The 23,102-nt window shown below is 37.2% G+C and overlaps 3 protein-coding genes and 1 long non-coding RNA gene across 11 annotated transcripts in view; 3 read left to right on the forward strand and 1 right to left on the reverse strand.

Annotated features, from left to right (window-relative positions):
* Nucleotides 1–3,205: 3,205 nt before the first annotated feature.
* LOC125469713 (putative disease resistance protein RGA3) lies at nt 3,206–9,975 on the reverse strand. Of its 3 annotated transcripts, none has more exons than XM_048567434.1 (7): nt 9,802–9,975; nt 7,559–9,001; nt 4,244–7,214; nt 3,937–4,134; nt 3,771–3,833; nt 3,480–3,628; nt 3,206–3,358 (listed from the first exon to the last, which is right to left on the reverse strand). In XM_048567434.1, exons 2-4 carry the CDS (start codon nt 8,696–8,698, stop codon nt 4,079–4,081), a joined length of 4,167 nt encoding a protein of 1,388 aa, XP_048423391.1. In that variant the 5' UTR covers nt 8,699–9,001; nt 9,802–9,975; the 3' UTR covers nt 3,206–3,358; nt 3,480–3,628; nt 3,771–3,833; nt 3,937–4,078. The 3 variants fall into 3 exon arrangements, with proteins under 3 accessions (XP_048423391.1, XP_048423392.1, XP_048423393.1); XM_048567435.1 differs by having other exon boundaries at nt 3,206–3,385; XM_048567436.1 differs by having other exon boundaries at nt 3,771–3,829; nt 3,932–4,134.
* Nucleotides 9,976–10,605: 630 nt separating this feature from the next.
* On the forward strand, nt 10,606–12,342 carry LOC108866546. Its single transcript, XR_007251925.1, has 2 exons — nt 10,606–11,042; nt 12,057–12,342. It is a non-coding gene; the product is annotated as an uncharacterized LOC108866546 (long non-coding RNA).
* Nucleotides 12,343–14,029: 1,687 nt separating this feature from the next.
* LOC125469629 (probable LRR receptor-like serine/threonine-protein kinase At4g29180) overlaps nt 14,030–23,102 on the forward strand; it is a 36,188-nt gene continuing 27,115 nt past the window's right edge. For 2 of the 6 annotated variants that reach the window (XR_007251862.1, XR_007251863.1), the window contains exons 1-2: nt 14,044–14,252; nt 14,427–15,458. Coding sequence is in view for 4 of the 6 variants with exons in the window: in XM_048567225.1 (XP_048423182.1) it covers nt 14,174–14,252; nt 14,427–15,458; nt 15,721–15,856; nt 15,944–16,015; nt 16,116–16,187; nt 16,261–16,341; nt 16,432–16,577; nt 16,713–16,930; nt 17,022–17,148; nt 17,240–17,305; nt 17,397–17,563 (2,196 nt within the window). In the remaining 2 variants the exon portion in view is untranslated. Of the gene's footprint in view, nt 14,253–14,426; nt 15,459–15,720; nt 15,857–15,943; nt 16,016–16,115; nt 16,188–16,260; nt 16,342–16,431; nt 16,578–16,712; nt 16,931–17,021; nt 17,149–17,239; nt 17,306–17,396; nt 17,570–17,738; nt 18,504–23,102 lie in introns of those variants that run through there. The other 4 variants (XM_048567225.1, XM_048567222.1, XM_048567224.1 and 1 more) reach the window with 4 other exon arrangements.
* Nucleotides 18,759–21,508, forward strand: LOC125469633 (60S ribosomal protein L6-like). The gene is made up of 2 exons (XM_048567230.1): nt 18,759–19,358; nt 19,540–21,508. The coding sequence occupies exons 1-2, from the start codon at nt 19,102–19,104 to the stop codon at nt 19,574–19,576; spliced, it is 294 nt and encodes a 97-aa protein (XP_048423187.1). The 5' UTR covers nt 18,759–19,101; the 3' UTR covers nt 19,577–21,508.

A 23,102-nucleotide genomic window follows, 5' to 3' on the forward strand; every position in this document is an offset into this window, starting at 1 on the left:
GCAACTAAAAATGACACATGGTATGTGAGTGGGAATTATAAAAAATGGGGTATATAAGCAGGTTCCATTCTTGCTAAACATGAGATAGTTTTATGCAATTAACCCTTCTGTTTTATATAAATATATTTTATTGTAATTTTAAGAGCATATTTATATAAATTGTAAGTTTGTAACAACAAATAATAGATCATCCTTAATTGGTATTTTAATTGTAATTGTAATTTTTTATTGCAAAATGACAAGTTTACTTGTTAGGATGCATGTGATCCAATATTTTAGTGGATAGCATGTTGAGTTTCTACCCATTCGTTTGGGGTTCGCAAATCTCCATTTTTTAAATTATTGTAATAGTTTCAAACTCTCTTCCTCTTCTTAATAATAATAATTATTATTTTTTAAATATTTTATTTATTGGGAAGAACATATGGATGAAACACTGCACAAAATCAAGTATCAATAAGACGTAATTTTGAAAAATGAGGGAGGATTCTCACCCGATTATCTTTGTGAGGATTCCTGGAATTCTCAAATCACATCCGTTCATCGTACATCGTGCGATCAGAAATCGTTGTAAATTTTTTTATTTAAAATTGAATACAAACAGTATCTGACGAAAACTGACCGTACGATGTACGATGAACGAATTTGATTGGAGGATTCCCGAGATCCTTACAAAAAGAATCCGACGAGAATCCTCTCTCTTAAAAAACGTGACAACATTTATCATAATAATAAAAAGGCCTTAGAATGCGAAAACAGTTCCCTCCTAGTAATGATTAGTGGGAATTTGGCGTGCTTGTTTGTACGATACTCATTTGATCTGAGTCATCTCCATTCCTCAAATGGAGAGAGTGCTTGATTATCTACATCCAAAAGAAGTATTCCAATCTACATCTGAAATTTGTAATACAAATATCGAGGGAAAAACAGAAACCAGGAAACCAGATGGCGCGAGCTTCAAATGAGGGGCTGGGCGACCCCCAAGTCAACAAGCTCACTGTTTTGTGAGGGTCGGGAGAATGTTTACTCTTATTTTGTAAAGATATTGTTTTTACGATTCGAACCTGTGACCTTTCAATCGTAAATGAGCTGTTCTCACAGCTAACCCTTAAGGTGGACCTTAAAATACTAATAAAAATTCAAAACTGATCTGTTATTAAATCGTATACTTCACACATTTCAAATGACTCAAATGATGTATTCAAGGTTTGACAAAAAAAAAAAAAAAAAAAAAGAAAATGATGTATTCAAGGAAGAGCGGGTGGAGGACATTGCATGCAGACCAAAGAGACTACCTTCCACAAAAGTGTTCTAAGAAAAACTGTCTCGTCTGTGAGTAGAAAGAACTTTGCAGACAGCGAGAAGAAGCGTCACATTCCGAGTATGGATATTATTTACGAATAATGTGACTGAAGTTCGATGGAATTTACATTTAAAGAAAACCTGCAAAACAAAGGACTACGCAGAGTCCGTCGAACAAGTGATACAAAGTTCACCCTTAAACTCTACCAAAAAGTATTACCTTCTATAAAAACAAAACGTCAGAATATTTACATATACAAATCAAATATATTAATATGAAATGGTTTATAGCAAAAATTGGAACAAACAATGCGAGCAATATAAAAGATGGCAACTCTTAACACTTAAGACTTTCTAGGAAATTATTGAAAATACCCTAAAATCTTAAGATGCTGATTTAACGTGGTAACAATAGAATTTGGCCTACAAATCCCATACATCACAACCAGTGACGGATCCATGATTTTAAACTCAGGGGATTCCAATTATAAAGGTCAAAAAATTTATAGACAAAAATAACTTTGAAAATTTAAATATAATACATTTCATTCAAAAATCAAATGCAAAACAATATTACAAATTATAAAATCATAATTCAGACGTCCATTACGAGGTTTCACCAACCGCCTCCCTCCCCATTCTCCCAAAGCCATGGCAACTCCACCCCCAAATTGCACCAACCCATGACAAATCATATCCATCTTACAAACCTTATGAAGGAAATTTCACCCATAAGAAAAATTACTAAGATGGTTGAAATAATTTGGAGAAATTTGGGCTTATGTACTGCCCCCACTAGACGACAGAGAAAGGTTGGAGGAGAAGTGGGTGGCACCGACGGATGAGACCATGGCAGAAGCAAGGAGGAGAGAGGCAAGAAGGGTCCCTATTTTCTTTCTTCTCCGTGTGCAGTCAGCTTCTCCGAGAAGAAGACAGCCACTGCAATCTGCAACCTACAACCTGCACAGACCTCATGCTCGAGTACGAGGGGTCTTCGGAAAATTTATAGCAGTGATTTAGGATCGCTGACGGGTCCTGGGACCTCCCAGGTCCCTATGTGGATCCATCCTTGATCACAACAAAGTGGTGGGTTGGATTTGTGACGTTCTTTTTGAAACGCCGGTTCAATACATAAATATCATGATGAATTTAACGATGGCAACCTGAATTCTCCTTTAGAGCAGCATGGACAAGTTCATGAGCCACAGTTTACAGCTCAGGGGCAGAAGGTTTAGCTTCCTCCAACTGATCATGTCCCTCCTACTTAAATCTTCCTCCTAACAAGTGAGACAACGAATAATTTCCTCCGCATCCAAGGCCATACCGACACCAAAGTTTCAGTAGCGTGGGGCGAGAGCCATTCTGTGACAGATAAGGACCTAGAAAGCTGCAGATGAAAACAAACAAAACATAAAGTAGAAACAAAATTAACACAACAATTCTTGGGAAATTTATCTCATATGTTAAGGATCGAAGGTAATAAACCTCTGAACACATCCCATACACAAATACCAAAATGATTTCTAGGAATAATCGTATGTATTCTCCGTATTAGTAAATTAGTAAGTGACCTTATGATTCTGCAAAAAATGTATGATATGAATAATATGATTATTTGGGTATCTCTCATCGATTACTATCATCTTGTATCTGCATGATCTCCAATAGCAATGAGTAAATAATGATGCAGGGGAAAGCGAACTGAAGTACCTGGACCGAGTTTGCACCTATTGCACGTCACTTGATGTTCCGATTGATTGAGACCCTTCTGATAACCAACAAATTATGTCAACTGAAGCATGAAAAACGACGTTTGGTCAGTAATATGAAGAAAAAAATAAATTTGAGGGACGGGAATTAAACAAACATGAATAATTTGATTTGAGAAAACAATTGCCTTCAATAGTTTGGGTTTGAGAAATCTTGGGCTGTTTTGGGCTAGTTGGCTCATCTTTCCTTGAGACAGGGACAATTACGAATCACTTGCTCATGTAATTTGGCGAGACGCTGCATAGCTTCAACCACGAGCACATTATCACAGTCCTCAATGGTGCACCTTGAAGCAAGTAGGATTTGAAGTAATCTTGATCAAAGGAGATTTTTGTTCAAAACTGAAGAAAAGAAAGACAGCGTCGAAACAAACAAATACTGAATAATTGATACGAGAAAATAATTACCTTTAGACAGGGGGAGAGTTCAATCTCTAGCTCTCTCAATTTGGTTAGGTGTTGCATAAGCTTCGACGGTAGGCTGATACATCATACATCACATTCTACCAACCTCGTCATATGCAGCGAAGTCAGAGATGCAAGGTTATCCAGCCACTCTGGAAAGAAAAAAAAAATCCACTCCTTTAAAATCTACTATCCGTATTCCATACAAATATTTCAGAAGTAAAAGCATAATCAACACAAGATTTCAAGAAGAAAAAAAAAAGTAAATATCTCAAATGATAAGGATTGAAGTACCTGGACAACGTTTGGTCTTAAATATTACGCATCACTTGTTGTTCCAATTGAGTAAATGTCTTTCTGAAAACCACATAAGAAATTATATAATAGATTCCATCAGTGAAACAACATTGGAGCTACATACATCAAAAGAGAAGAGGAGGTGGTGGTATGAAAACCTTACTTTTGCTTAAATGTGAACTTGAAACGATTAGCATAAGAGTAAATCTTGCACACCATCGGGACAGGCACTACTCGCCTATGCATATATTCCTCTTTAAAGATTAAAAGCATGAATATCCAAATGTGCGAGATTGTTGGGGCGTCTAATGGGTCGAATTGGAATCTTCCGAGTGATTATCCGATACGTCATGCGAGTAAACTAGTCAAGAAATATGTTCAATTAATACTTAATACAGCAGAAAACAAAAAGTGACGAAGAGAATTGAACAAATTATACATGAATAGCTGAATTGGAGAAAAAAAATTACCACTGCTATTTGTAATGTGGGAAATCTTTGGCCATTCCGGGCCGCTGTTCTTGTCGCATCTTTCCATCAAACGCGGACACAAATCAATCTCTAGGTCATGTAATTTGGTTAAACGTTTCATAGCTTCGACGGTAGGCAGATACATCAGATTCTTACATTCACGAATTTGCAACTGTGTAAGAGATGTAAGTTTGCCCAACCACTCTGGAAGAGCCTCCACTCCATCGAAACCATAAATGGACAAACATGTTAGAGAAGTTAGGTCTTGAATTTGTTGAGGTAAAGACTTGAGCTTTGGCCATCCCAGCAACTCTAATCTTTCAAGTTGTGATGGAACTTGAAAATCCGGGAAAGAAACTAGCTCCTCCCAGTATGCACCGATTGACATCTCTTCCAAACGAGATAGAGACTGCAGCCCCTTGGGAAAATATTGTAATTTCCCACAATCTGACAATTTTAAAGAGCAAAGGGATTGCAAGGTGGACACATCTTGATCTGCCAGAGATATCAAATCGTGGCAACCTATGACAGACAAAGTGGCAAGAGAAGTGCAGGATGCGATCCCACTTGGTATACTTGTTAATCCACCACATTTCTCAATATGCAACTGACGAAGGGATTTGAGGTTGCCTAAACTAGGAACAGCCTCTAGATTAGGGCAATTCTTGATACTCAGATCTTCAAGAGAGACTGGGGTTTGTATCCCATGACCCGACAAAGTCCTCAAATTGGGACAATCCTCGATAAACAGTTTGCGGAGACTAGTACAGGAATGAAGTCCACTCAGTATACTTGTGAATCCATTGCATGCTTTAATTTCCAAAACACGGAGGCATGCGCAACCATTTAACGACAACTCGTCCTCGTTCTTGTCCTCGTCCTCCTCTTCAGCCTCCTCCATGAGTGCAGTACACCTTTCAATAACTAATTTGCAGAGGGAAGGCAGACTGTGAATTGAAATGCATCTTAACTTTGGGCAACCAAATATGTTCAACTCCTGAAGAGAATGGGATGGTGAAATTGGAATGAATGTTAGATTGGGGCAATTTTCAATCTCCAACGTCTCAAGGGCGTTGCAATTTTCTAACCCAAAAGACAAGCTTGACAGTTTCTCACAGTACTCAATTTTCAATTCACGGAGACATGGTATGCCGCGTGTAATTGGAGTCAACTCTAAAAGACTAGGACAGCGCCGTATAATAAGCTTCTCAAGGAGAGGGAGCGTGTGTGGTGCATCAGATAAATACCTCATCTTTTCACAATATTCGATTACCAGTGACCTCAGATTGTGGTTCTTTTCCACCACTCCTGCCGGCAGACAAGTAAGCTCCTTAATACCATATATTTCGACAGAAGCGAGAGTGGTTACTTGACTGCATATATTTTCTATTGGCAAGGTGTTATCAACAGCCAATATTTCCAACTCCCGGAGAGACGGAAACTGAGTGGGAGCATTTCTCAATTCCATACAATTCCTAAGAGTCAACTCCTCAAGGCAGGGAAACACTACCTGAACAACCGGTTCCTTCCATTCACTTAGAGTTGGGCAATTCTCAATTCTTAAGCTTTTCAATGCTGGAAACACAGCCACCCTGGACGTCTGATTCCTTCTTCTGCTGGTTGTAGCCACCCCATCATTCTTAACATAGTTGTAACCATAAAACTCGACTCCCACACATTTAATCTTATCCATACCATAAAAAACAATACTTCTAAGATTTGGTAAGTGGCCGAGTGTTGGGACTTCTTCACAATCTGTGCAATTATACAGCTCAACCTCTGTTAAATTGAATGGCAACAAATCACCCGTCATCCATGATGCAAATTTAGTACCCTTGAAGTTCAAAATCTTTAAGCTTTCTAACTTCGGTGGCGGTTGGAGCCCTTCTAGTATATCCCGGTCATGCAGATTCGCGTTTCTTGCCCTGGAAAACCCCCAACAAAGTTCCAACCTTTGTATGTTTGCCTTTCCCACTAAATTTGCTTTCTGTGCTTCCTCCTTGTCCCTCACACATCCCAATGATCTAAGAATAAGTTTTCCCTTCAATTGGTTTAAACCACCCAGCTCATCAATTCCATGACTGCTCGCCTTATCCAATGTAAAGGAAGATAATGTTTGCAGATCAGTCAATCTTCTCATCCCAAATGGAACTTTCCTAACCTTATCGAAATACACATGTCTCAAGTTGATCAAATTTTCCAGTTCTGTTGGAAACATTTTAAGAAAGTTTGTTTCACACATTCTTAACGTTTGAAGGTTATAGAGCTTGCCAGTAGACTTTGGGAGTTCTTTTATTCTAGTCCCAGAAATGTTCAGATACCTCATGTGTCTTAGATCACCAATTGAACTAGGCAACTCCTCAATTTTAGCCCTGTATAAATTCAACATCCGCAAACCTGTAAACCTTTGTAAGATGCTATTAGGGACCTTGCCATCAACAAACAATGACCGCAATCTTCTAACACTCCCTTGTGGAATTCTTTCAAGTGTAGTGGAAGAAATCCTTGCAACATGCTGAATCTCAAGTGTATCATCCATCTCATTGAGGTCCGAGGTCAAGCTTTCAGATTTAAATACTTCTTCTGCAAAATCATGCACTAAATCGTGCATCTTGCATTTGGTAACCATTCCATACTCATCTTTTATAGCATCTTGAAATAACGAGTTTTGCAGTAGAATATTAAAATATTCATTCCCTATATCCTCCATATTTTTTGTGGGAGAAGTATGGAGAAATCCTTGCGCCATCCAAAGCTCGATCAAGTTATCCCTTTCAATTTTACAATCTTTCATAAACATTGAGTAATATGCAAAACACTGCTTCAAAGATGGCGATTTCAAATTATCAAAACTCAACTTCAATACCGACATGATTCTATCCTCTGCTTTTGGTAATTCCCATATTTTATTATGTTGAATTGAGAGCCATTCATGTGTGCTATTTCGAGAACGCATCATGCTTCCTAAAACCTGGTGGTACATAAGTTACAGTTTCCGTATTTAAAAAAAAAAAAATATATATATATATAACAATTAAATTAGCAAAATAAATAACGGAAAAAAAATTTACAATTGATTAAAGTTTCACTAATAATCTTAGAAAAATGGCTAAATTAATCTTAACTTTATTTACAATTTTTGTTGTTAGAACTCTTCTCAAAACTCTTGATTGAGAAATATACTTAGAATTTTTCACAAATTAAAAATATAGCTTTTTTCACTAATTCACTAAAGCGATAAATAGAACTAAAATATAACAAATAAATATGACAATAGAACATGCTGCAAATTTTTGATAATATATTAATGCATACCTTTACCACCAATGGTACACCAGCACACTTTTCAGCGATCGCCCTTCCAATGGTTTCACGAGCTGAATCTAGGGTGGAACTACCATCTGGAAAAGCTTCACCTTTTAAAATGGACCAACAATCCTCTACTGATAGAATCCCCAAACAACATCGCGGCAGCGTCTCTGTGATCGATGCAGTTTCGGTACTGCGGGTAGTAACAATGATAATGCTTCCGGGAGCAGAATTAACTTTTAACAAACAACTCATCAAGCTGCTCCATAAAGTCTCATCTTCATTCCAAACATCATCGAGTATCAACATATATCTCTTCCCTATCAATGTTTTTCTGAGAGTATTAAGCAATGCTTCCTGACTTTTAAATCCAGTCTTGTCCGAGTTAAGCGACTCGAGCATCCTATCTAGAATCAAATTAACGTCAAAGGTGTTAGATACACACACCCACAGTTTTTCATCAAAATGTCTACCAATAGCATCTTCATTGAATATTGATTTTGCCAAAGTCGTCTTTCCAAGTCCCGCCATTCCCACAATCGCCATAACCGAAAGGTTCTTTTCCTGATTCTTGGACTCGATCAAGGTTGCAATTATACCTGACACAATCTCCTCCCTTCCAATGATCTTTTCATCATCACCAAAGCTTGAGACAGTTTCCCTGTTCCCCATACCTGGGGTGGTTGCATCGACTCTCCTTGCAACTAAGTGAATCAGAGATGCTTCAATCTTGAGAACCGCCAGCGACGCATTGATGTTCTTAATCTTGTGTGCCATTTCTTGACGAAACAAAATGGGATTGGAGAGTGAAAGGAAGTTGAGTACCTTATTCTTCAAATGGTTTCGAAGCTCTTCTTTACGCCGGAGAACTTCGTAGTTGATTTCCTCCAAGACGTCATCCGCATCACGAGCTACGTCTTTCAGTTTCTTGACCCACTGTCTAACTGCCATGCCCCGATCCTGTGGTTGGTAGGCAACATCGCCTAAGTACTCTTGAATTGCCATTATCGATTGACGAAGCTCAGTTAGTTCCTTTTTGAATCCTCGGAAAAGACTGATTTCTTGAGCAGCAAGTGTACCCACCTTCCTTAGTATTCCCTCCAACGGATAAGTATAGAGAACCTCTAACAGCTTTCCACCTTCCATAGTCGCGCGAAAGCTACAAAGAGATGAGAGGATGTCAGAGAATGGAAAGATTGCTAATAGTTAGAAGTTGAATCACAGGCTTAATAATATTTGATGATATGACAAGACCCCACGAGACTTTTGTATATGGCTGGAATTAAGGCAAACCCCGAACACAATACTATCTACTAAAAGCCAGTTCCATCCACTGAAGTTGTTTTCATTGCTTCTTCCTTGTCTTTCACATGTTCCAATGGTCCAATAAGTAGTCCCCCCTTCAATTGATTCAACCCTCCCAGCTCATCAAGTCTATGACGCCTTGCTCTATCAAAAATAAAAGAAGTTAGCATTTGCAGATGAATCAATCTTGTCATCCCAAATGAAGCTTCTATATTCTCATCGAAATAAATGTGTTTCAAGTTGATCAAATTTTCCATTTCCGTAGAACATGTTTGAAGACTCTCTATATACATTTTTAACATCTGAAGAGTATAGAGCAACATGCTGTTTTTTCAAGCAACATGCTGTTTGAATGTGAAGTGCAACGCATGCATTAGTTCTTTCGTGACATCTCATAAAAAATAAAATTTTCAAATTAACAATTTGATCAAATTTTCAGACCTCTAAGACCAACTCTAATAGTGGCCTAAAAGCAAAATTACCTCCCAAAATTTCCCCCCAAACCCCCTCCAACCCAAGGGGAAAATTTGGGCTAAATGCTAAATGCTAAACCAATGCCAAATTCCTTCCAAAATTTAGCCCAGAAATCGGAGTGGACTACAACCAATATTTATCGGAATTTAAATTTTTTTAAATTAAAATGTTAATAAAATTAATTTACGATAGTCTACAAATTTATTTAAAAAAAAAATTAATTTAACAAAAAAAATAGCATAAGTTCATTTTTTAATAATCCCGAGCTAAAATTTTAAACTAGAACGGTTGAATCAGAAAAGTTGTTTCTAAGCTAAAAGTTAAATTTTCCGGGCTAAAATATTTAGCTTTTAGCCCAACCATTGGAGATGTTCTAAGAGCTTTCCAAGTGTGAGAATCCAATTTACTGACCCTTATAGTTGGCCCAATAGTATCATGACACATGTTATTCTAAAACAAATTAAATATACCCGTTATTCTTGTAACCAAACGTCCTGAAACACTCACACTCTCTTCCGTGACTGTTCATCTTCTAACCCATCGTTGCCGTCGAAGAGCATGAGAGAGTGAGGTTGGCTTTGGGGTCGACGGAAAAGAGAGAGATTGTTAATGGCTCACCGGAGAAGAGAGGGATTGAAGAGGAAACATGTTAGTAATGAGGGAGGCGAATGGGTGGAGAGGGGACGGGGGTGGGTCTGACGGCGTCACGGCAGCCATGGTAGATTTGCAATGGCAGCACCAAATCAAGGGAGGAAGGAAGGAAGGAAGGAGATGGATCAGTGTGTTAAAGTATGGTGGATTGGGCGACTCTGGTTGGTGATGGTGGGAAAAGATGGTGGATTGTGATGGACGGCTGGGTAGTGTTTCACTGAGGAAGAAGACATGTGTTTGGATAGCAGAATAACACATGTTTGGCTAGAAGAATAAAGGCTGATTGGTTATACATTAAATGAACATGTGTCGTTATTTAATTGTTCTACTTAATAAAATCAGTATATTTGTTACTCCCCAGTGAGTACCCGAAGTATTCTCCGTAGGATTTATGTATTGGTCCCTAAAAATAGGTTAACATTGACTGAAAGAGAGAGAGAACAAAACAAAGAGAACGATGGCATCTGTTTCTGAGTGCGGCCGGCCGGACAAGATAAACCAAGGCATAATCCAAGGGGCGCCACCCGGCAAGTGTTTAAAAGTGTATTTCTCTTTTTAATATATATTTGTCACGTGTTCAAAATATTTGTTATCCATTCAATAGACATCACAAGTTCATTAGAGATGTCATTATATTGGATGTTTCTAGATAATATTTTTGATATAATAACGTAACTAATAGCTATGAAGTCTTTCAATCATGATTAAGAAACTCAACGATTTTCAACTTAATTAAGAAAGTGAAAATTTTGATGAGATTTGATTTATTTTAGAACACCTACTAAGGCCCTGTTTGGTACACCGTATAAGACACCGGATAGGACTAATAATACGGTGTACCGTGTTTGGTGATCATTTGGATTAAATAAGCACCGGATTAAATAATCCGGGCCCACCTTTTTTAACCGATGCTTACCTGCTTAGTAATACCGTGCAAATACACGGTACAAATTAGTCGGGCGTCTGGAAAGAGCAGTCTTCCTCGCCATCTCTGCGCTCTCCAGTGCTCTCCAGGTGCTCTTTCTTCCTCTCCAGGCACTCTCTCTTCCTCTCATCCCAGGTTCGTCTTCTCAACTTCTTCTTCTTCGTTTGAATCACAATACTTTTCAGATTTCTTCTTCTAGGATTCCGCCCCTCCCTCTATTCTTCCCCCCCCTCCTATTTTTCTTGCAATTTTCTTTCAATTGATTGAATCTAGTTATCATTTTCTCTCTAATTATGCAATTGATTATGTAATTTTGTGTTTTAATTAGAATTTTTGAATTTTAGGGCTTTCTATTGGGGTCGAATTTGTGTGTGTGTGTGCGCGCAGATTGTGTGTGTGTGTGTGCGCGCAGATTGTGTGTGTGTGTGCAGCGTGTGTGTGTGTGCAGATTGTGTGTGTGTGCAGCGTGTGTGTGTGTGTATGTGTGTGCAGGGTGTGTGTGTGTATGTGTGTGCAAGGTGTGTGTGTGCGTGCAGCGTGTGTGTGTGTGTGTGTGTGCAGCGTGTGTGTGTGTGTGTGTGTGTGCAGAGTGTGTGTGTGTGTGTGCGCGCGCAGATTGTGTGTGTGTGTGCAGCGTGTGTGTGTGTGCAGATTGTGTGTGTGTGTGTGTGTGTGTGTATGCAGATTGTGTGTGTGTGTGCAGAGAGTGTGTGTGTGTGTGTGTGTGCAGATTGTGTGTGTGTGTGCAGCGTGTGTGTGTGTGTGTATGTGCAGAGTGTGTGTGTGTGTGTGTGTGTGTGCAGATTGTGTGTGTGTGTGCAGATTGTGTGTGTGTGTGTGTGTGTGTATGCAGATTGTGTGTGTGTGTGTGTATGCAGATTGTGTGTGTGTGCAGAGAGTGTGTGTGTGTGTGTGTACAGATTGTGTGTGTGTGTGCAGCGTGTGTGTGTGTGCAGATTGTGTGTGTGTGTGTGTATGTGTGTGCAGGGTGTGTGTGTGTATGTGTGTGCAGGGTGTGTGTGTGCGTGCAGCGTGTGTGTGATGATTTGCTTATGGTTTTTATCACTTACTATTAATTATATGTATTATTGATTAGATGTCGTAATGCCAATATAAAGGGTGTTCCACATGTTGTGTATGTAATTGTAGGAATTGAAAGTGAACAAAGTAGTCAACCAAAAGGAAGTAGAAGGGTTTGGAAACAACATGAAGAAGATGCATTGCTCTCCATACTTGAGGAGGCAGTTGTTAAGAATTTGCGATGTATTTTGTTAAAAACTGTAGCATGCATATATTTTGTTAAAAGTAGCATGCATATATTTTGGCTATCTGGACAAACTGTTTCTTACTGAAACTACCTTGCATTTGTATATTTTATGAACTTGGATATGTGGTTGGATTATATATCGTAACGATTGTAGTTGTTTTTTGTGAACCTTTTTTTATGTTATTAGAAAATATTTTGAATTTGATGTATGAAATTTACTATTTTTCTTTGTTATTGGAAAATTTATGTGGTTTTCAATAGGTATAAATATGAGAAAAGTTCAACAAAGAAAGAAAGTTTTGTTAATTTTTTTTTTCTTTTGTCCTATCCGGTTCAGTACCAAACACAGTATAAATAATACGGTCATTAATCCGATACTGCACCAAACGCCCGACTAATTTAGTCAGTACTATCCGGTGGCTATTTATCCTATCCGACAGAAATAGTCAGTACAGTCCGAGCTGCCAAACAGGGCCCTATACTTTATGGCATGGATACCAGTGTGTCCATAACAGTGGATGATTATAATCTTCATTCTTTCTTCTATATTTTTTTCCCTTATACCGACTAATTTGACATTACCATAAACACAATTTGCGTTTAGAATATTATAAGCAAAGCTGTGGGAAATTATCAAGATGCAGCCTTTTAGGTTCCACCTTTTCTGCCTTTTAGACTTTGGATTTGTAGTTGCGTTTCTTACCATCTTTCTGCTTGTCGGCATGAAGGTTTTGGCTTTCATGTGCTATTTATCTATTAAATTAATAACAATAATTGCTCACTCAAGGATAAGTAAGAACTCCTATTTAAAACTTTTAGTATTTTAATCAAAGAACTTTGTATTTATAATCAGAACCATTCATATTATGAATCACACTGTAAAAATCATATCTGCAAAAAACAAACTAAAACTAAGGTCGTTTAGTCAATTTATTGTAGCAAATGCATAGACGGGTTGTAATGCTTTTACAAATACCGTTCATTTGTTTTTAAACACTTTGATGAATAAACAACCTAAATTTTAATTGATTTTTTGCAGAGATGATCTTTATAGGATGATTTATAATATGAACGGTTCTGATTATAAACATGAAGTTCTATAAATTGATAACGAACAATTTTGAGAAATTTTGAGTAGAAGTTCCTACTCATATCTGAGTAACTGGGTATTGTTCTTAAATTAATCACTAATTGCTACATCTTAAGTTTTCTTTTGTTTGTCTATTTATGTCAGTCGCACCCTGGTTTAAATTAAAAGTGTGCTATTCATAATCATTTTTTACTTCTCGCACACTTTTATTAATTTTTACCATCGATCTTCTTTAATTCATGCGATTTAACAATCAAAAATTAAAAAATGTGTGTAAGAAATAAAAATAAATTTGTAAAGAACACAATCCTAAATTAATCTATAATGCAGGTCCAAAACTCGACCTCGGGAGCACATGTGGCAGCATATCTATTCTAGTCAATGTAATTGTGTTATGTCATAATCACAGTTAAAGTTATAAAATGAAGGGAATTTGCCTGAAATGAGAATTTTACAAATCTCAATTGCTAAAATAATAATAATAAAAAAAAAAAAAGTAACAACATTTCAATCAAATATTGATGATGTTATCAATTAAATATTGTGCATGTATCAGTAAAATTCGAAAAGTGACCCTTTCATCCACCGAAATTTGTATTTTTATCATTTTAGCCAATTTTCGAAAATGTTTAAATCTTCATAGGTTGAAAAATTCAAAAAAATTAAAAAATATTAGTCTGACTAATTGATTGGCCGAGGCTATGACAAGCACAGTTGTATTTCACATGTGAAATAAAATATATCCGAAATGCTTTGACCCGGAAAAATGCTGACCTAAAACACCAAGTTGTAGTTCTCTTAGGATTTGCAGCAGGTTTTGCAGCATTAGTTTTAATATTCCACAGTTACATACATTTTCAGTATCAGATTATTTGGCTCCAAGAGAGAGAGAGAGAGAGAGATAGAGAGATGAAAATGTCAACTGGGTTCTTCCTCCTCCTCCTTTTGATGCTCTGTGCAAGTTCAGTTCGTGCGCAGCGCCGGATAGGTTAGCGTTTTTTTTTCGAAGCCAAATGATATGTTGTCTTGTCTGATCATTTTCTTTATGCATCTGCTTGTAACTTCTTGTTTAGATCTAAATGTACTTGTAGAAAAAGAATCTGTTTCTTTCGATTTGTTGCTTGAGTTCTAAGACTTATTTCATTTATTTGTTTTGGAGTAGACTTCATAAGCATTGATTGTGGTTCTCCCTCGAAGCTCTACGAAGACACGGATACGAACATAACATACTCACCGGATGGAGATTACATAGACACAGGGATAAACCAGAACATCTCTTCTGAATTTATGTATCCAAACAATCCCAACCTCCCTTTCCCTCTCTCAGACCTCAGGAGTTTTCCTCAAGGAAACAAAAATTGCTACGTGTTGAAACCCGAAGCAGGAAATGGCAGTTTGAATTTGATTAGAGCTACCTTCTTGTATGGAAACTACGATGGAGAAAACAAGCTGCCCGAATTTGATCTCTATCTCGGCGTCAACTTTTGGTCGACAGTGAGGTTTGAAAATGCTTCAGATATTGTTACTAAGGAGATTATAGGTTTTGCAGAATCAAATACCGTGGACATTTGTCTAATAAATAAAGGGTTGGGAACTCCTTTCATTTCAGCGTTGGAATTTAGACCGCTTAATAGCTCAACTTATGGTACTGAATTTGGGACTTCTGCATCATTAGTACTCATTGAAAGACTGGACATTGGACAAGGCAATGGAACAGGTCGATATGGAGATGATGTTTATGATCGCATTTGGTCACGTCACATTTCACCTTCTTGGGATCCAATTAGTACTTCTTCGTCGATTACTACCTATGAGAACGGTTATAGAGTGCCATTGGAAGTAATCCGGACTGCAGCTACACCTCAGAATGCAAGTGAACCCTTAAATTTGTACTGGAACACAACTGACATGAATGCTCGGTTTTATGTTTTTATGTACTTTGCTGAAGTGGAGAAACTTGAGAAGAATCAGTCAAGAAAATTCAAAATATCATGGAATGGATCTCCATTGTTTGGACCATTCACTCCCCGTTACTTACAGGCAGACGTGATATCTAATTCAAGAGCTCTGGTGGGAAAGGATCACGAAATTTCTTTACACAAGACAGAGGACTCTTCCCTTCCGCCGATTCTGAATGCTGTTGAAGTTTTCCAAGTTATGCAGCTGGTTGAATCACCTACTTATGGTGAAGATGGTATGTCTTCCTTTGTTAAATCAACAAGAACATTCTTACAAGTATTGATATATGCTTATTTCCTCTGGAAAAGAAATGCTTGTTGAAAAATATAAAAATCCCACCTCGGAATCCTGACAATATAAAATACAACATATAGTAGCGAACTGTGCGTATGATTAAGTTGGAAACAATGTTGGTGACCGCTGGTTGTTCTCTCTTAAATTTGACCAATTTTTAGCTTTATCTGTCCTGTTTGATCTAGTTTTGTTAATGACTGCAGCTGATGCCATAACGAACGTCAAAACTACATATCAAATAAAAAAAATCTGGGCTGGTGATCCTTGTGGACCTAGGAATTTCTCTTGGGAAGGACTAGAATGCAACTACAGCGTTTCGCTTCCTCGGATTATTTCCCTGTGAGTCCTTCTAAGGAACTAGTCTTCGTACAATTTCTTTGTCTTTTCAATCTAATTCTAAGCCGATTTGTCTTTTATTGTGATTAGAAACTTGAGTTCAAGCAATTTGAATGGGATAATAGCTGCTTCCATTGCCAATCTCTCATCACTGGAGTCCTTGTAATTGTTCTTCACTGTGCTTCCTTGAAGACTCATCTTGCCGAATTTATCCACTTTACTATCTTGCAGAACCTACTAACTATAATGCTTTTCTTCCCAGAGATTTGTCGAACAATAACCTAACCGGGCCAGTGCCTCAGTTCTTGGAAGAACTAAAGTCGCTCACTCTCTTGTAAGTGCAATCCCTACATGATCATAGACTCATTTGATACTAGAATTCCATATTATTAAGAATTGATCTGCAGGAATTTGAAAGGCAATCAATTGTCTGGTTCAGTTCCAAACGCTCTTCGCGAGAGATCAGAAGCTGGATTACTTGTACTGGGGTAAAAATCGCTTCTTGTGTATCTGGTTTAGAAACAAGCCTTTGGTTCAAAAAATAACAGAAATAAGAAGAATTTTTGTGTTCATTTCAGTGTGGATACCGAAAATCTTTGTGGCTCGGGTTCATGCAAAAAGAAGAAGAAAATTGTTGCTCCAATAGTTGCGTCGTTAGTATCAGCACTAGCAGTCGTTATAGTGCTGATGCTAGCATGGAAATTGAGAAGAAAAAGAGAATCAGGTACCTTTACAGATCTCAGTAGCTCCCCAAATTGTAACAGTATTACTTTGAACAAAGAAGAACTCTCGAAACAGGTTGTCTAGATCGAATGAAAATTTATACAATGCGTACAGATAATTTTTTGTGTACTTAAAGGTACAGAAGCAGAACCCTTTAACAAAACAGCTATAGCATCAAAGAAGTGCCAGTTTACTCATGAGGAGGTTTTAGATATCACCAAAAACTTACAAACCTCAATCGGGAAAGGAGGATTTGGGACTGTGTACCATGGTTGCATGAAAGACGGAACCCAAGTTGTGGTAAAAATGCTTTCTGCATCATCAACTCAAGGACCTAGGGAGTTCCAAACAGAGGTTTGTCATTTAGAATTTCTTGGAATGCAAGGTAAATGCCAAGCCTAGTCTCGTTTGATGCACGTTGTGATGAGTTTGTTCTTGACTGCAGGCTGAGCTCCTGATGAGAATCCATCATAGAAACTTGGCCTCGTTTATTGGATACTGCGATGATGCGAACAACTTGGCACTTATATACGAGTACATGGCTAATGGCAACCTAAAAAACTCTCTCTCAGGTATAATCTTGTTATCAAGATAGAGAAATTTCGCAAGTTTATGTTGGTCCATCTTAAATCTAGTGAACACAACACACATTATTGGTTGCAGATGCAGAAAGGAGTTCGCAGATGACATGGGAAATGAGACTTCATATAGCAATCGATGCTGCACAAGGTTCGTGCTTCCTGTTATTTCAGTGAAATAGATGTGATGATGTTTACACAAATTATTGTTCTACTAACGGAATGCAAAATTTGGTTCGCAGGTCTCGAGTACTTGCATCACGGATGCAAGCCGCCTATTGTCCACAGAGATGTGAAGACAGCCAACATTCTCTTAAGCGAAAACTTGGAAGCTAAAATAGCGGATTTTGGACTTTCCAAGGTTTTTGCTAGTGACATTGAGACTCAAGTGAACAGCCGGATATCTTGATCCAGTGTATGTTTAGATTTTCTCATTCTATTACCATTATAATCATGCGAAAATACGATGCAAAAACAAGGAACAAACTCTTAATCAAAAATAAAATTGAAGGGGCACTAAACTGACAATAAGCCGCATACAAACCACGACGTTGTGATTAATGAATATTAGTTTTTGTTTACAGATACTACAATTGCCAAAGGCTGAATGAAAAGAGTGATGTGTATAGTTTTGGGGTAGTTCTATTAGAGCTAATCACTGGCCAACCTGCAGTGATAAAAAGTGATGACGTAATCCACATAGCAACGTGGGTGAGTTCTAAGCTCGAAAAAGGGGAACTTAAATGTATTGTAGATCAAAGGATGCAAGGAGAGTTCGATGAGCATTCGGTCTGGAAAGCGTTAGAGATAGCAATGGCGTGCACAACCTCTACTTCCCAACACAGAGTCGCAATGGATGTTGTATTGTCTGAGCTCAAATATTGCTTGGAAATGGAGTTGTCTAGGCATCGAGAAAGAACTCCAAGATCAATAGAAGAACTTCGCGCTGCGTTTGGGCCGTATAATCATAGTTCACCTGAAGTTCTCTCCGTGTATACAGATTCCACAAATGTTGATTCCATGACCGGACCGTTTCCTAGGTAACTGGTGACATTTTCGGCTAGTTGACGAAGAAGATATATACATACTACAATATCCATAAAGTTCTTTTTCTTTCTTTGATCTTTTTGCATATTACTTTGTATTTCTTTCTGCATATATTATACATGTTTGGAAGTGCTTTTAAAATAAAATATAGAAGCACTTTATTAAAAACACTTATGAGCATAAGTATTTTTTAAAGAAGCATTTCTAAATGGCTTGTAATTCATTTTGAGTTTTTTATTTGGTATACAAGTTTTCACTTCATTTTTTTGTTCAATGGAGTAAATCAATCCAAATTATGTTACTAAATGTTGTATCTTATCTATTTTTCTTGGAGGTTATCATGCATGGTTTGAGGCTTTAGACTAAGTAGAGTGGTAGAATAAATTGGTATTGAATTTGTCATCAACGAGATTTGAATATCAGACCATGCAGTTACAAGTGAAAAGAAATATCACTAGATTAGTACTAAGTGACTTTAAAATACATTTTTTCAACCACTATATATATATTTTAGAGTGTACAAATTAACGTGTGTATAGCGTATAAAATAAGTGAAACCAAAATAGAATAATTAGTCAAATGCCTACTTGATACATAAGTGCTCAACAATTGATTCCATATTATTGGTTTAATCCAATGCTATGTACAACATGACAAACAAGACCTCAATCGTTTTACTTTTACAAGTGATTATTCTTAAAGTTCAAATGTTTTTCAATAATACAGAACATTTCAATATAACAAGTAAAGTTTGGGCCAGATTGATACAAAGCCCAAAACCAAAAACAAAAAAAATTAAAACCGGAAGTTAGGGTTGTACTTCAACCCCCGCCGCACTACTTCGTCCGTCGTCTCTTTATCGCAAATAGCAAGCCGCGGAGAGACTGTGTGAGCTCAGCAATGGCAGCAAAAGCAAGGAACCCCAGAAAGATCCGGAACCCAGATCTCGTCCGCCGGGTGGGTAAGTTCTCGAGGTCCAAAATGTACCACAAGCGTGGTCTTTGGGCTCTCAAGGCCAAAAACAGCGGCGTCTTCCCTCGCCACCATGCGAAGCCGGCAGCCGAGACCCAGCCTGAGAAGCCGCCCAAGTTCTACCCAGCCGACGATGTCAAGAAACCCCTCGCCAACAAACGCAAGCCCAGGCCCACAAAGCTCAGGTTCTCTTTTTCTCTACTTTCTCTCAGATTTTAATTATTTTTCAAATTCGAATCATTCGGTTTTTAATAATATTTATTTATAATTGTTGTCAAATATAGAAATTAGAAAATGGGTGTTTGATGATTTAATTAATTAATTAATTTTTTTTAATTTTTTTTTAATTTGGTTGGTTGGATGTAGGGCTAGTATTACATCAGGGACGGTGCTGATTGTATAAGCTGGAAGGTTTAGGGGAAAGAGAGTTGTTTTTCTTAAGGAGCTTTCATCTGGGCTACTTCTTGTTACTGGTGAGTTCCGATTTTTTTAAACAGAAATTATTGTTCCTGAATTTCGAATGAATGTTAAAAAGTTTTATGTTACTGGGAGGTTCTTTGATCAGTTGAGAGACTCTAATTGTATAAATGGTCATTCCAACATAACTTATTTTAACAAAATTTTGATGAAATTGATGAAAAAAAGACTATAACTACACATTTTGATAAGTTGAGGGATCAATGGTAATAGATTTTTAGTTGAGGGATCATTGCTACAATTTACTCAAAAGCTAATAATTTAACTATTAAATTTTTCACCACTTGCATAAAAATATGTGGTATACCATTGTTCCGACCGTAATAAAAATTTCTCACGAGAAAGAGGGGCGGAAAGAATTAACAAAATGTACTTGGCTAAAGGGTGGAAAAGTGTGTCTAGCAACTTTTTATAAGATTATGAAGGGAATGAAAGTTGAGAGAAAGGAAGCACTTTGATGGGAGTGAGAAAAAGAAGGGCGCTTCACTAAAAGGGAACTGGGAAGGGTAATTTGAGATTAGAGGGTTTGGAAGATGTCTTTAGAAAATATGATGAATGTAAAAGAGATAAGACCTCACTTTTTTCGTAAAAGGATAAAAAAAATAGATAATAATTCGACGAATGAGACTTCTTTAAAAGTGATAATTATCGGTGAGTTCTATGGAAGACTCGAATATTAACGGAAATAAAACAAAGTCAATGATATAAATATAAAATATAATATGAATAAAACAAAGTCAATGATAGAATTATATAATATAAAATTATTATATATTGTGATCAATTTAATCATAATCATCACGCAATCAGAGCCAATCAACAAATTGGACTGACTTTCGTAGTGTCCTCCGACAATGAAATCAAGATGCAGCCTGACACAGTAATGTTAGTTAATTCAATATTTAATTATATATGCAAGTAGGAAAATATATATAAAGTTATAAGCTTTATAGAATAGATTTGTAGTTTCCGATCATCAAAAACTTAAAAAATAAAAAAAATTTAAAAAAAACTAGGGAGGTCAAAATTTTAAACTAAATTTATAAACCAAATGATATGTCACCAATAAAAAATAAACACATTAATCAACACTTAAATAACAATCTAATCATCAACATCCACATCATTTGGTTAACAAAATTTGGTTTAGAAATTTGATCTTCCTAACATTACCCTTAAAAAAAATCTAAGAATAAAACACATGGCTAATGCATCTGGCGACTCTCAATCATCCCATGTTCAAAACTTGGTGGGTTAAAAATGGATGTGGGTTCTCTTGTGCAGTGAATTAGTGTAGGATGAATACTAGTTTATATTGATTTTTTCCTCGACTTAATCATTTTGATCAAATACTTTGAGTTTTTATTCTATTTGGCATGCTCGCAACGCTGTTCGTTGTCATGAGGAGGTTGTTTCCATCAATTATGTTGTAAGGGCGATTAAATTTCAACTCCTTGAAATTGATTCTCTCAATTCTGGCTATATGAAGAATTTTGTGAAAGAGCTTTGCATTCTTCATTCTATTGGTGTTTGTGGACGTCCTACTAAGGCTCCAAAAATTATTGAGTTATTGTGGCGCTCGCCTTCTCAATCTTGGATCAAAATAAATATTGATGGTGCTGCAAGAGGTTCCCCTGGTGTGGCTACATTTGGTGGTATCTTTTGGGATTTTACGGGTCATTCTCTTGGTTGTTTTGCGGGTTCAATAAGCTTGGCCTCTTCTTTGGATGCCGAATTACGCGTTGTTATTCATGCTGTATCTTTATTGGTATAAAGGTTGGCATTCCTTATGGATTGAATGCGACTCCTTACTGGTTGTTCATATCTTCTTTCATCATCTTCACCTTCTTTGACATTATCCCTTGGAGACTTTTGGTTAGTTAGCATAACTGTCGAGTTTTACTATCCTCCATGCAGGTTTAGATTTCTCATATTTTTAGAGAGGGTAATCAAGTTCTTGATTGTTTGGCCAATCATGGTGTTGATCACCCCGGTGTCCATTAGTGGGATTCATGCCCTCCTTGTGCTGCAGCTACTTATTTCTCACATTTCTAACCTTCCTTGTTATAGGTTTTGCTGAAAGAGATTTTGAATTGTTGTTATGAATTCTTTAATGGTCTGGGTTTGGCCTCATATCCCCCTTGACATATTGTATTTTTCTTGTTTATCAATAAATTCTCCTCAAAGTCACTTCCATGATAGCAATCCTGAAGTGGGATGGACTTTGCGGCCAAATTTATAAAAAAAAAAAAAAAAGAAAGTACTTTGGGTTGTGTCCCTGACTTGTACGGTTGTACCACACTAGCCCTAACAGGAACAATGTTTGAAATGCATACTCTAGAAAATACGTACGATGGCTTGACCAAATAGCTCTTAGTTTGAACATTGCATGATCGAATGATTGATGCAGACTAAAGCATCTCCGTGAAATACGGATTATGTATGTGCCGTGCAAGTTGTGCAGCATTAGGTTACAAAGCTACACTGACTTATACGTTTTTCTGCATTTTTGGTCGGGACATTGTCGCAGGTTTTAAATACCAGGTAGTCCTTGGGCTGCAATGAGACAAATAGAGATGAAGATCTCAACTAGTTTCCTCGTCTTACCGCTCTGTGCAAGAGTCGTTCATGGAGAGTGCCGAATAGGTTAACATTTTCTTTAACGAAAGCAAATGGTATTGCGTCCTTCAAATTTATATTTTTTTAGCTCAGATTCAAGCAAGTGCAAGAAGAACATTGTTGTTCCAATATTTGGATCATTACTATCAGCAGTGGCCCTCCTTCTAGTTATGGTGCTCATATTGGCATGGAAGCTTATAAGACTAAGAAAGCCAGGTACCATTTTATACCATTGATACTTATTCGGTTAGAACGGATGCTGCTATTATGGTGTAGTGACATTCCAATCCAGTTAGTCTGAACTCATGTCTTTTTGTCTACTTAAGCTGCAGATGGAGAAAAACGTAACAAAACACCTTTAGCATCAAAGAAGTCCCAGTTTACTTATGACGAGGTTTTAGAAATCACCGAAGACTTTCAAATTGACATAGGGAAAGGAGGATTTGGGATTGTGTACATAGGGAAAGTTGCGGTTAAAATACTTTCTCCATTGTCATCTACAGAGGTTTGACGGTTAGAGCAACTCCACCCCTATCCACTTTGCGCCAGCACCCAGCCCATTTATCCACTTAATTGAACAGTAACAGACTCAATGAACAGTAATAGGCCAAAGCATCTCCACCCCAAAAAAAAATGTGCTGGCACCTAGTCTAAAAATGCGTTGGCGCCCAGTCCATTTAAAATATTAAATAATTTTTTTATAAAATAATAAAAAAAAAATAGTTTTAATTTCGGATAGGATTTTTAACCAATCTCGTCACGCCACGTGTCATTATCCGAACGTACTATTTTTTGAATAGATTTCCGCTAAGATTTTCAACCAATCCCGACAA

The sequence above is a fragment of a genome, unplaced genomic scaffold, assembly GCF_019419815.1.
Source record: "Pyrus x bretschneideri cultivar Hongxiangsu unplaced genomic scaffold, Pyrus_bretschneideri_v1 Contig44, whole genome shotgun sequence".
NCBI classification, from domain to species: domain Eukaryota; kingdom Viridiplantae; phylum Streptophyta; class Magnoliopsida; order Rosales; family Rosaceae; genus Pyrus; species Pyrus x bretschneideri.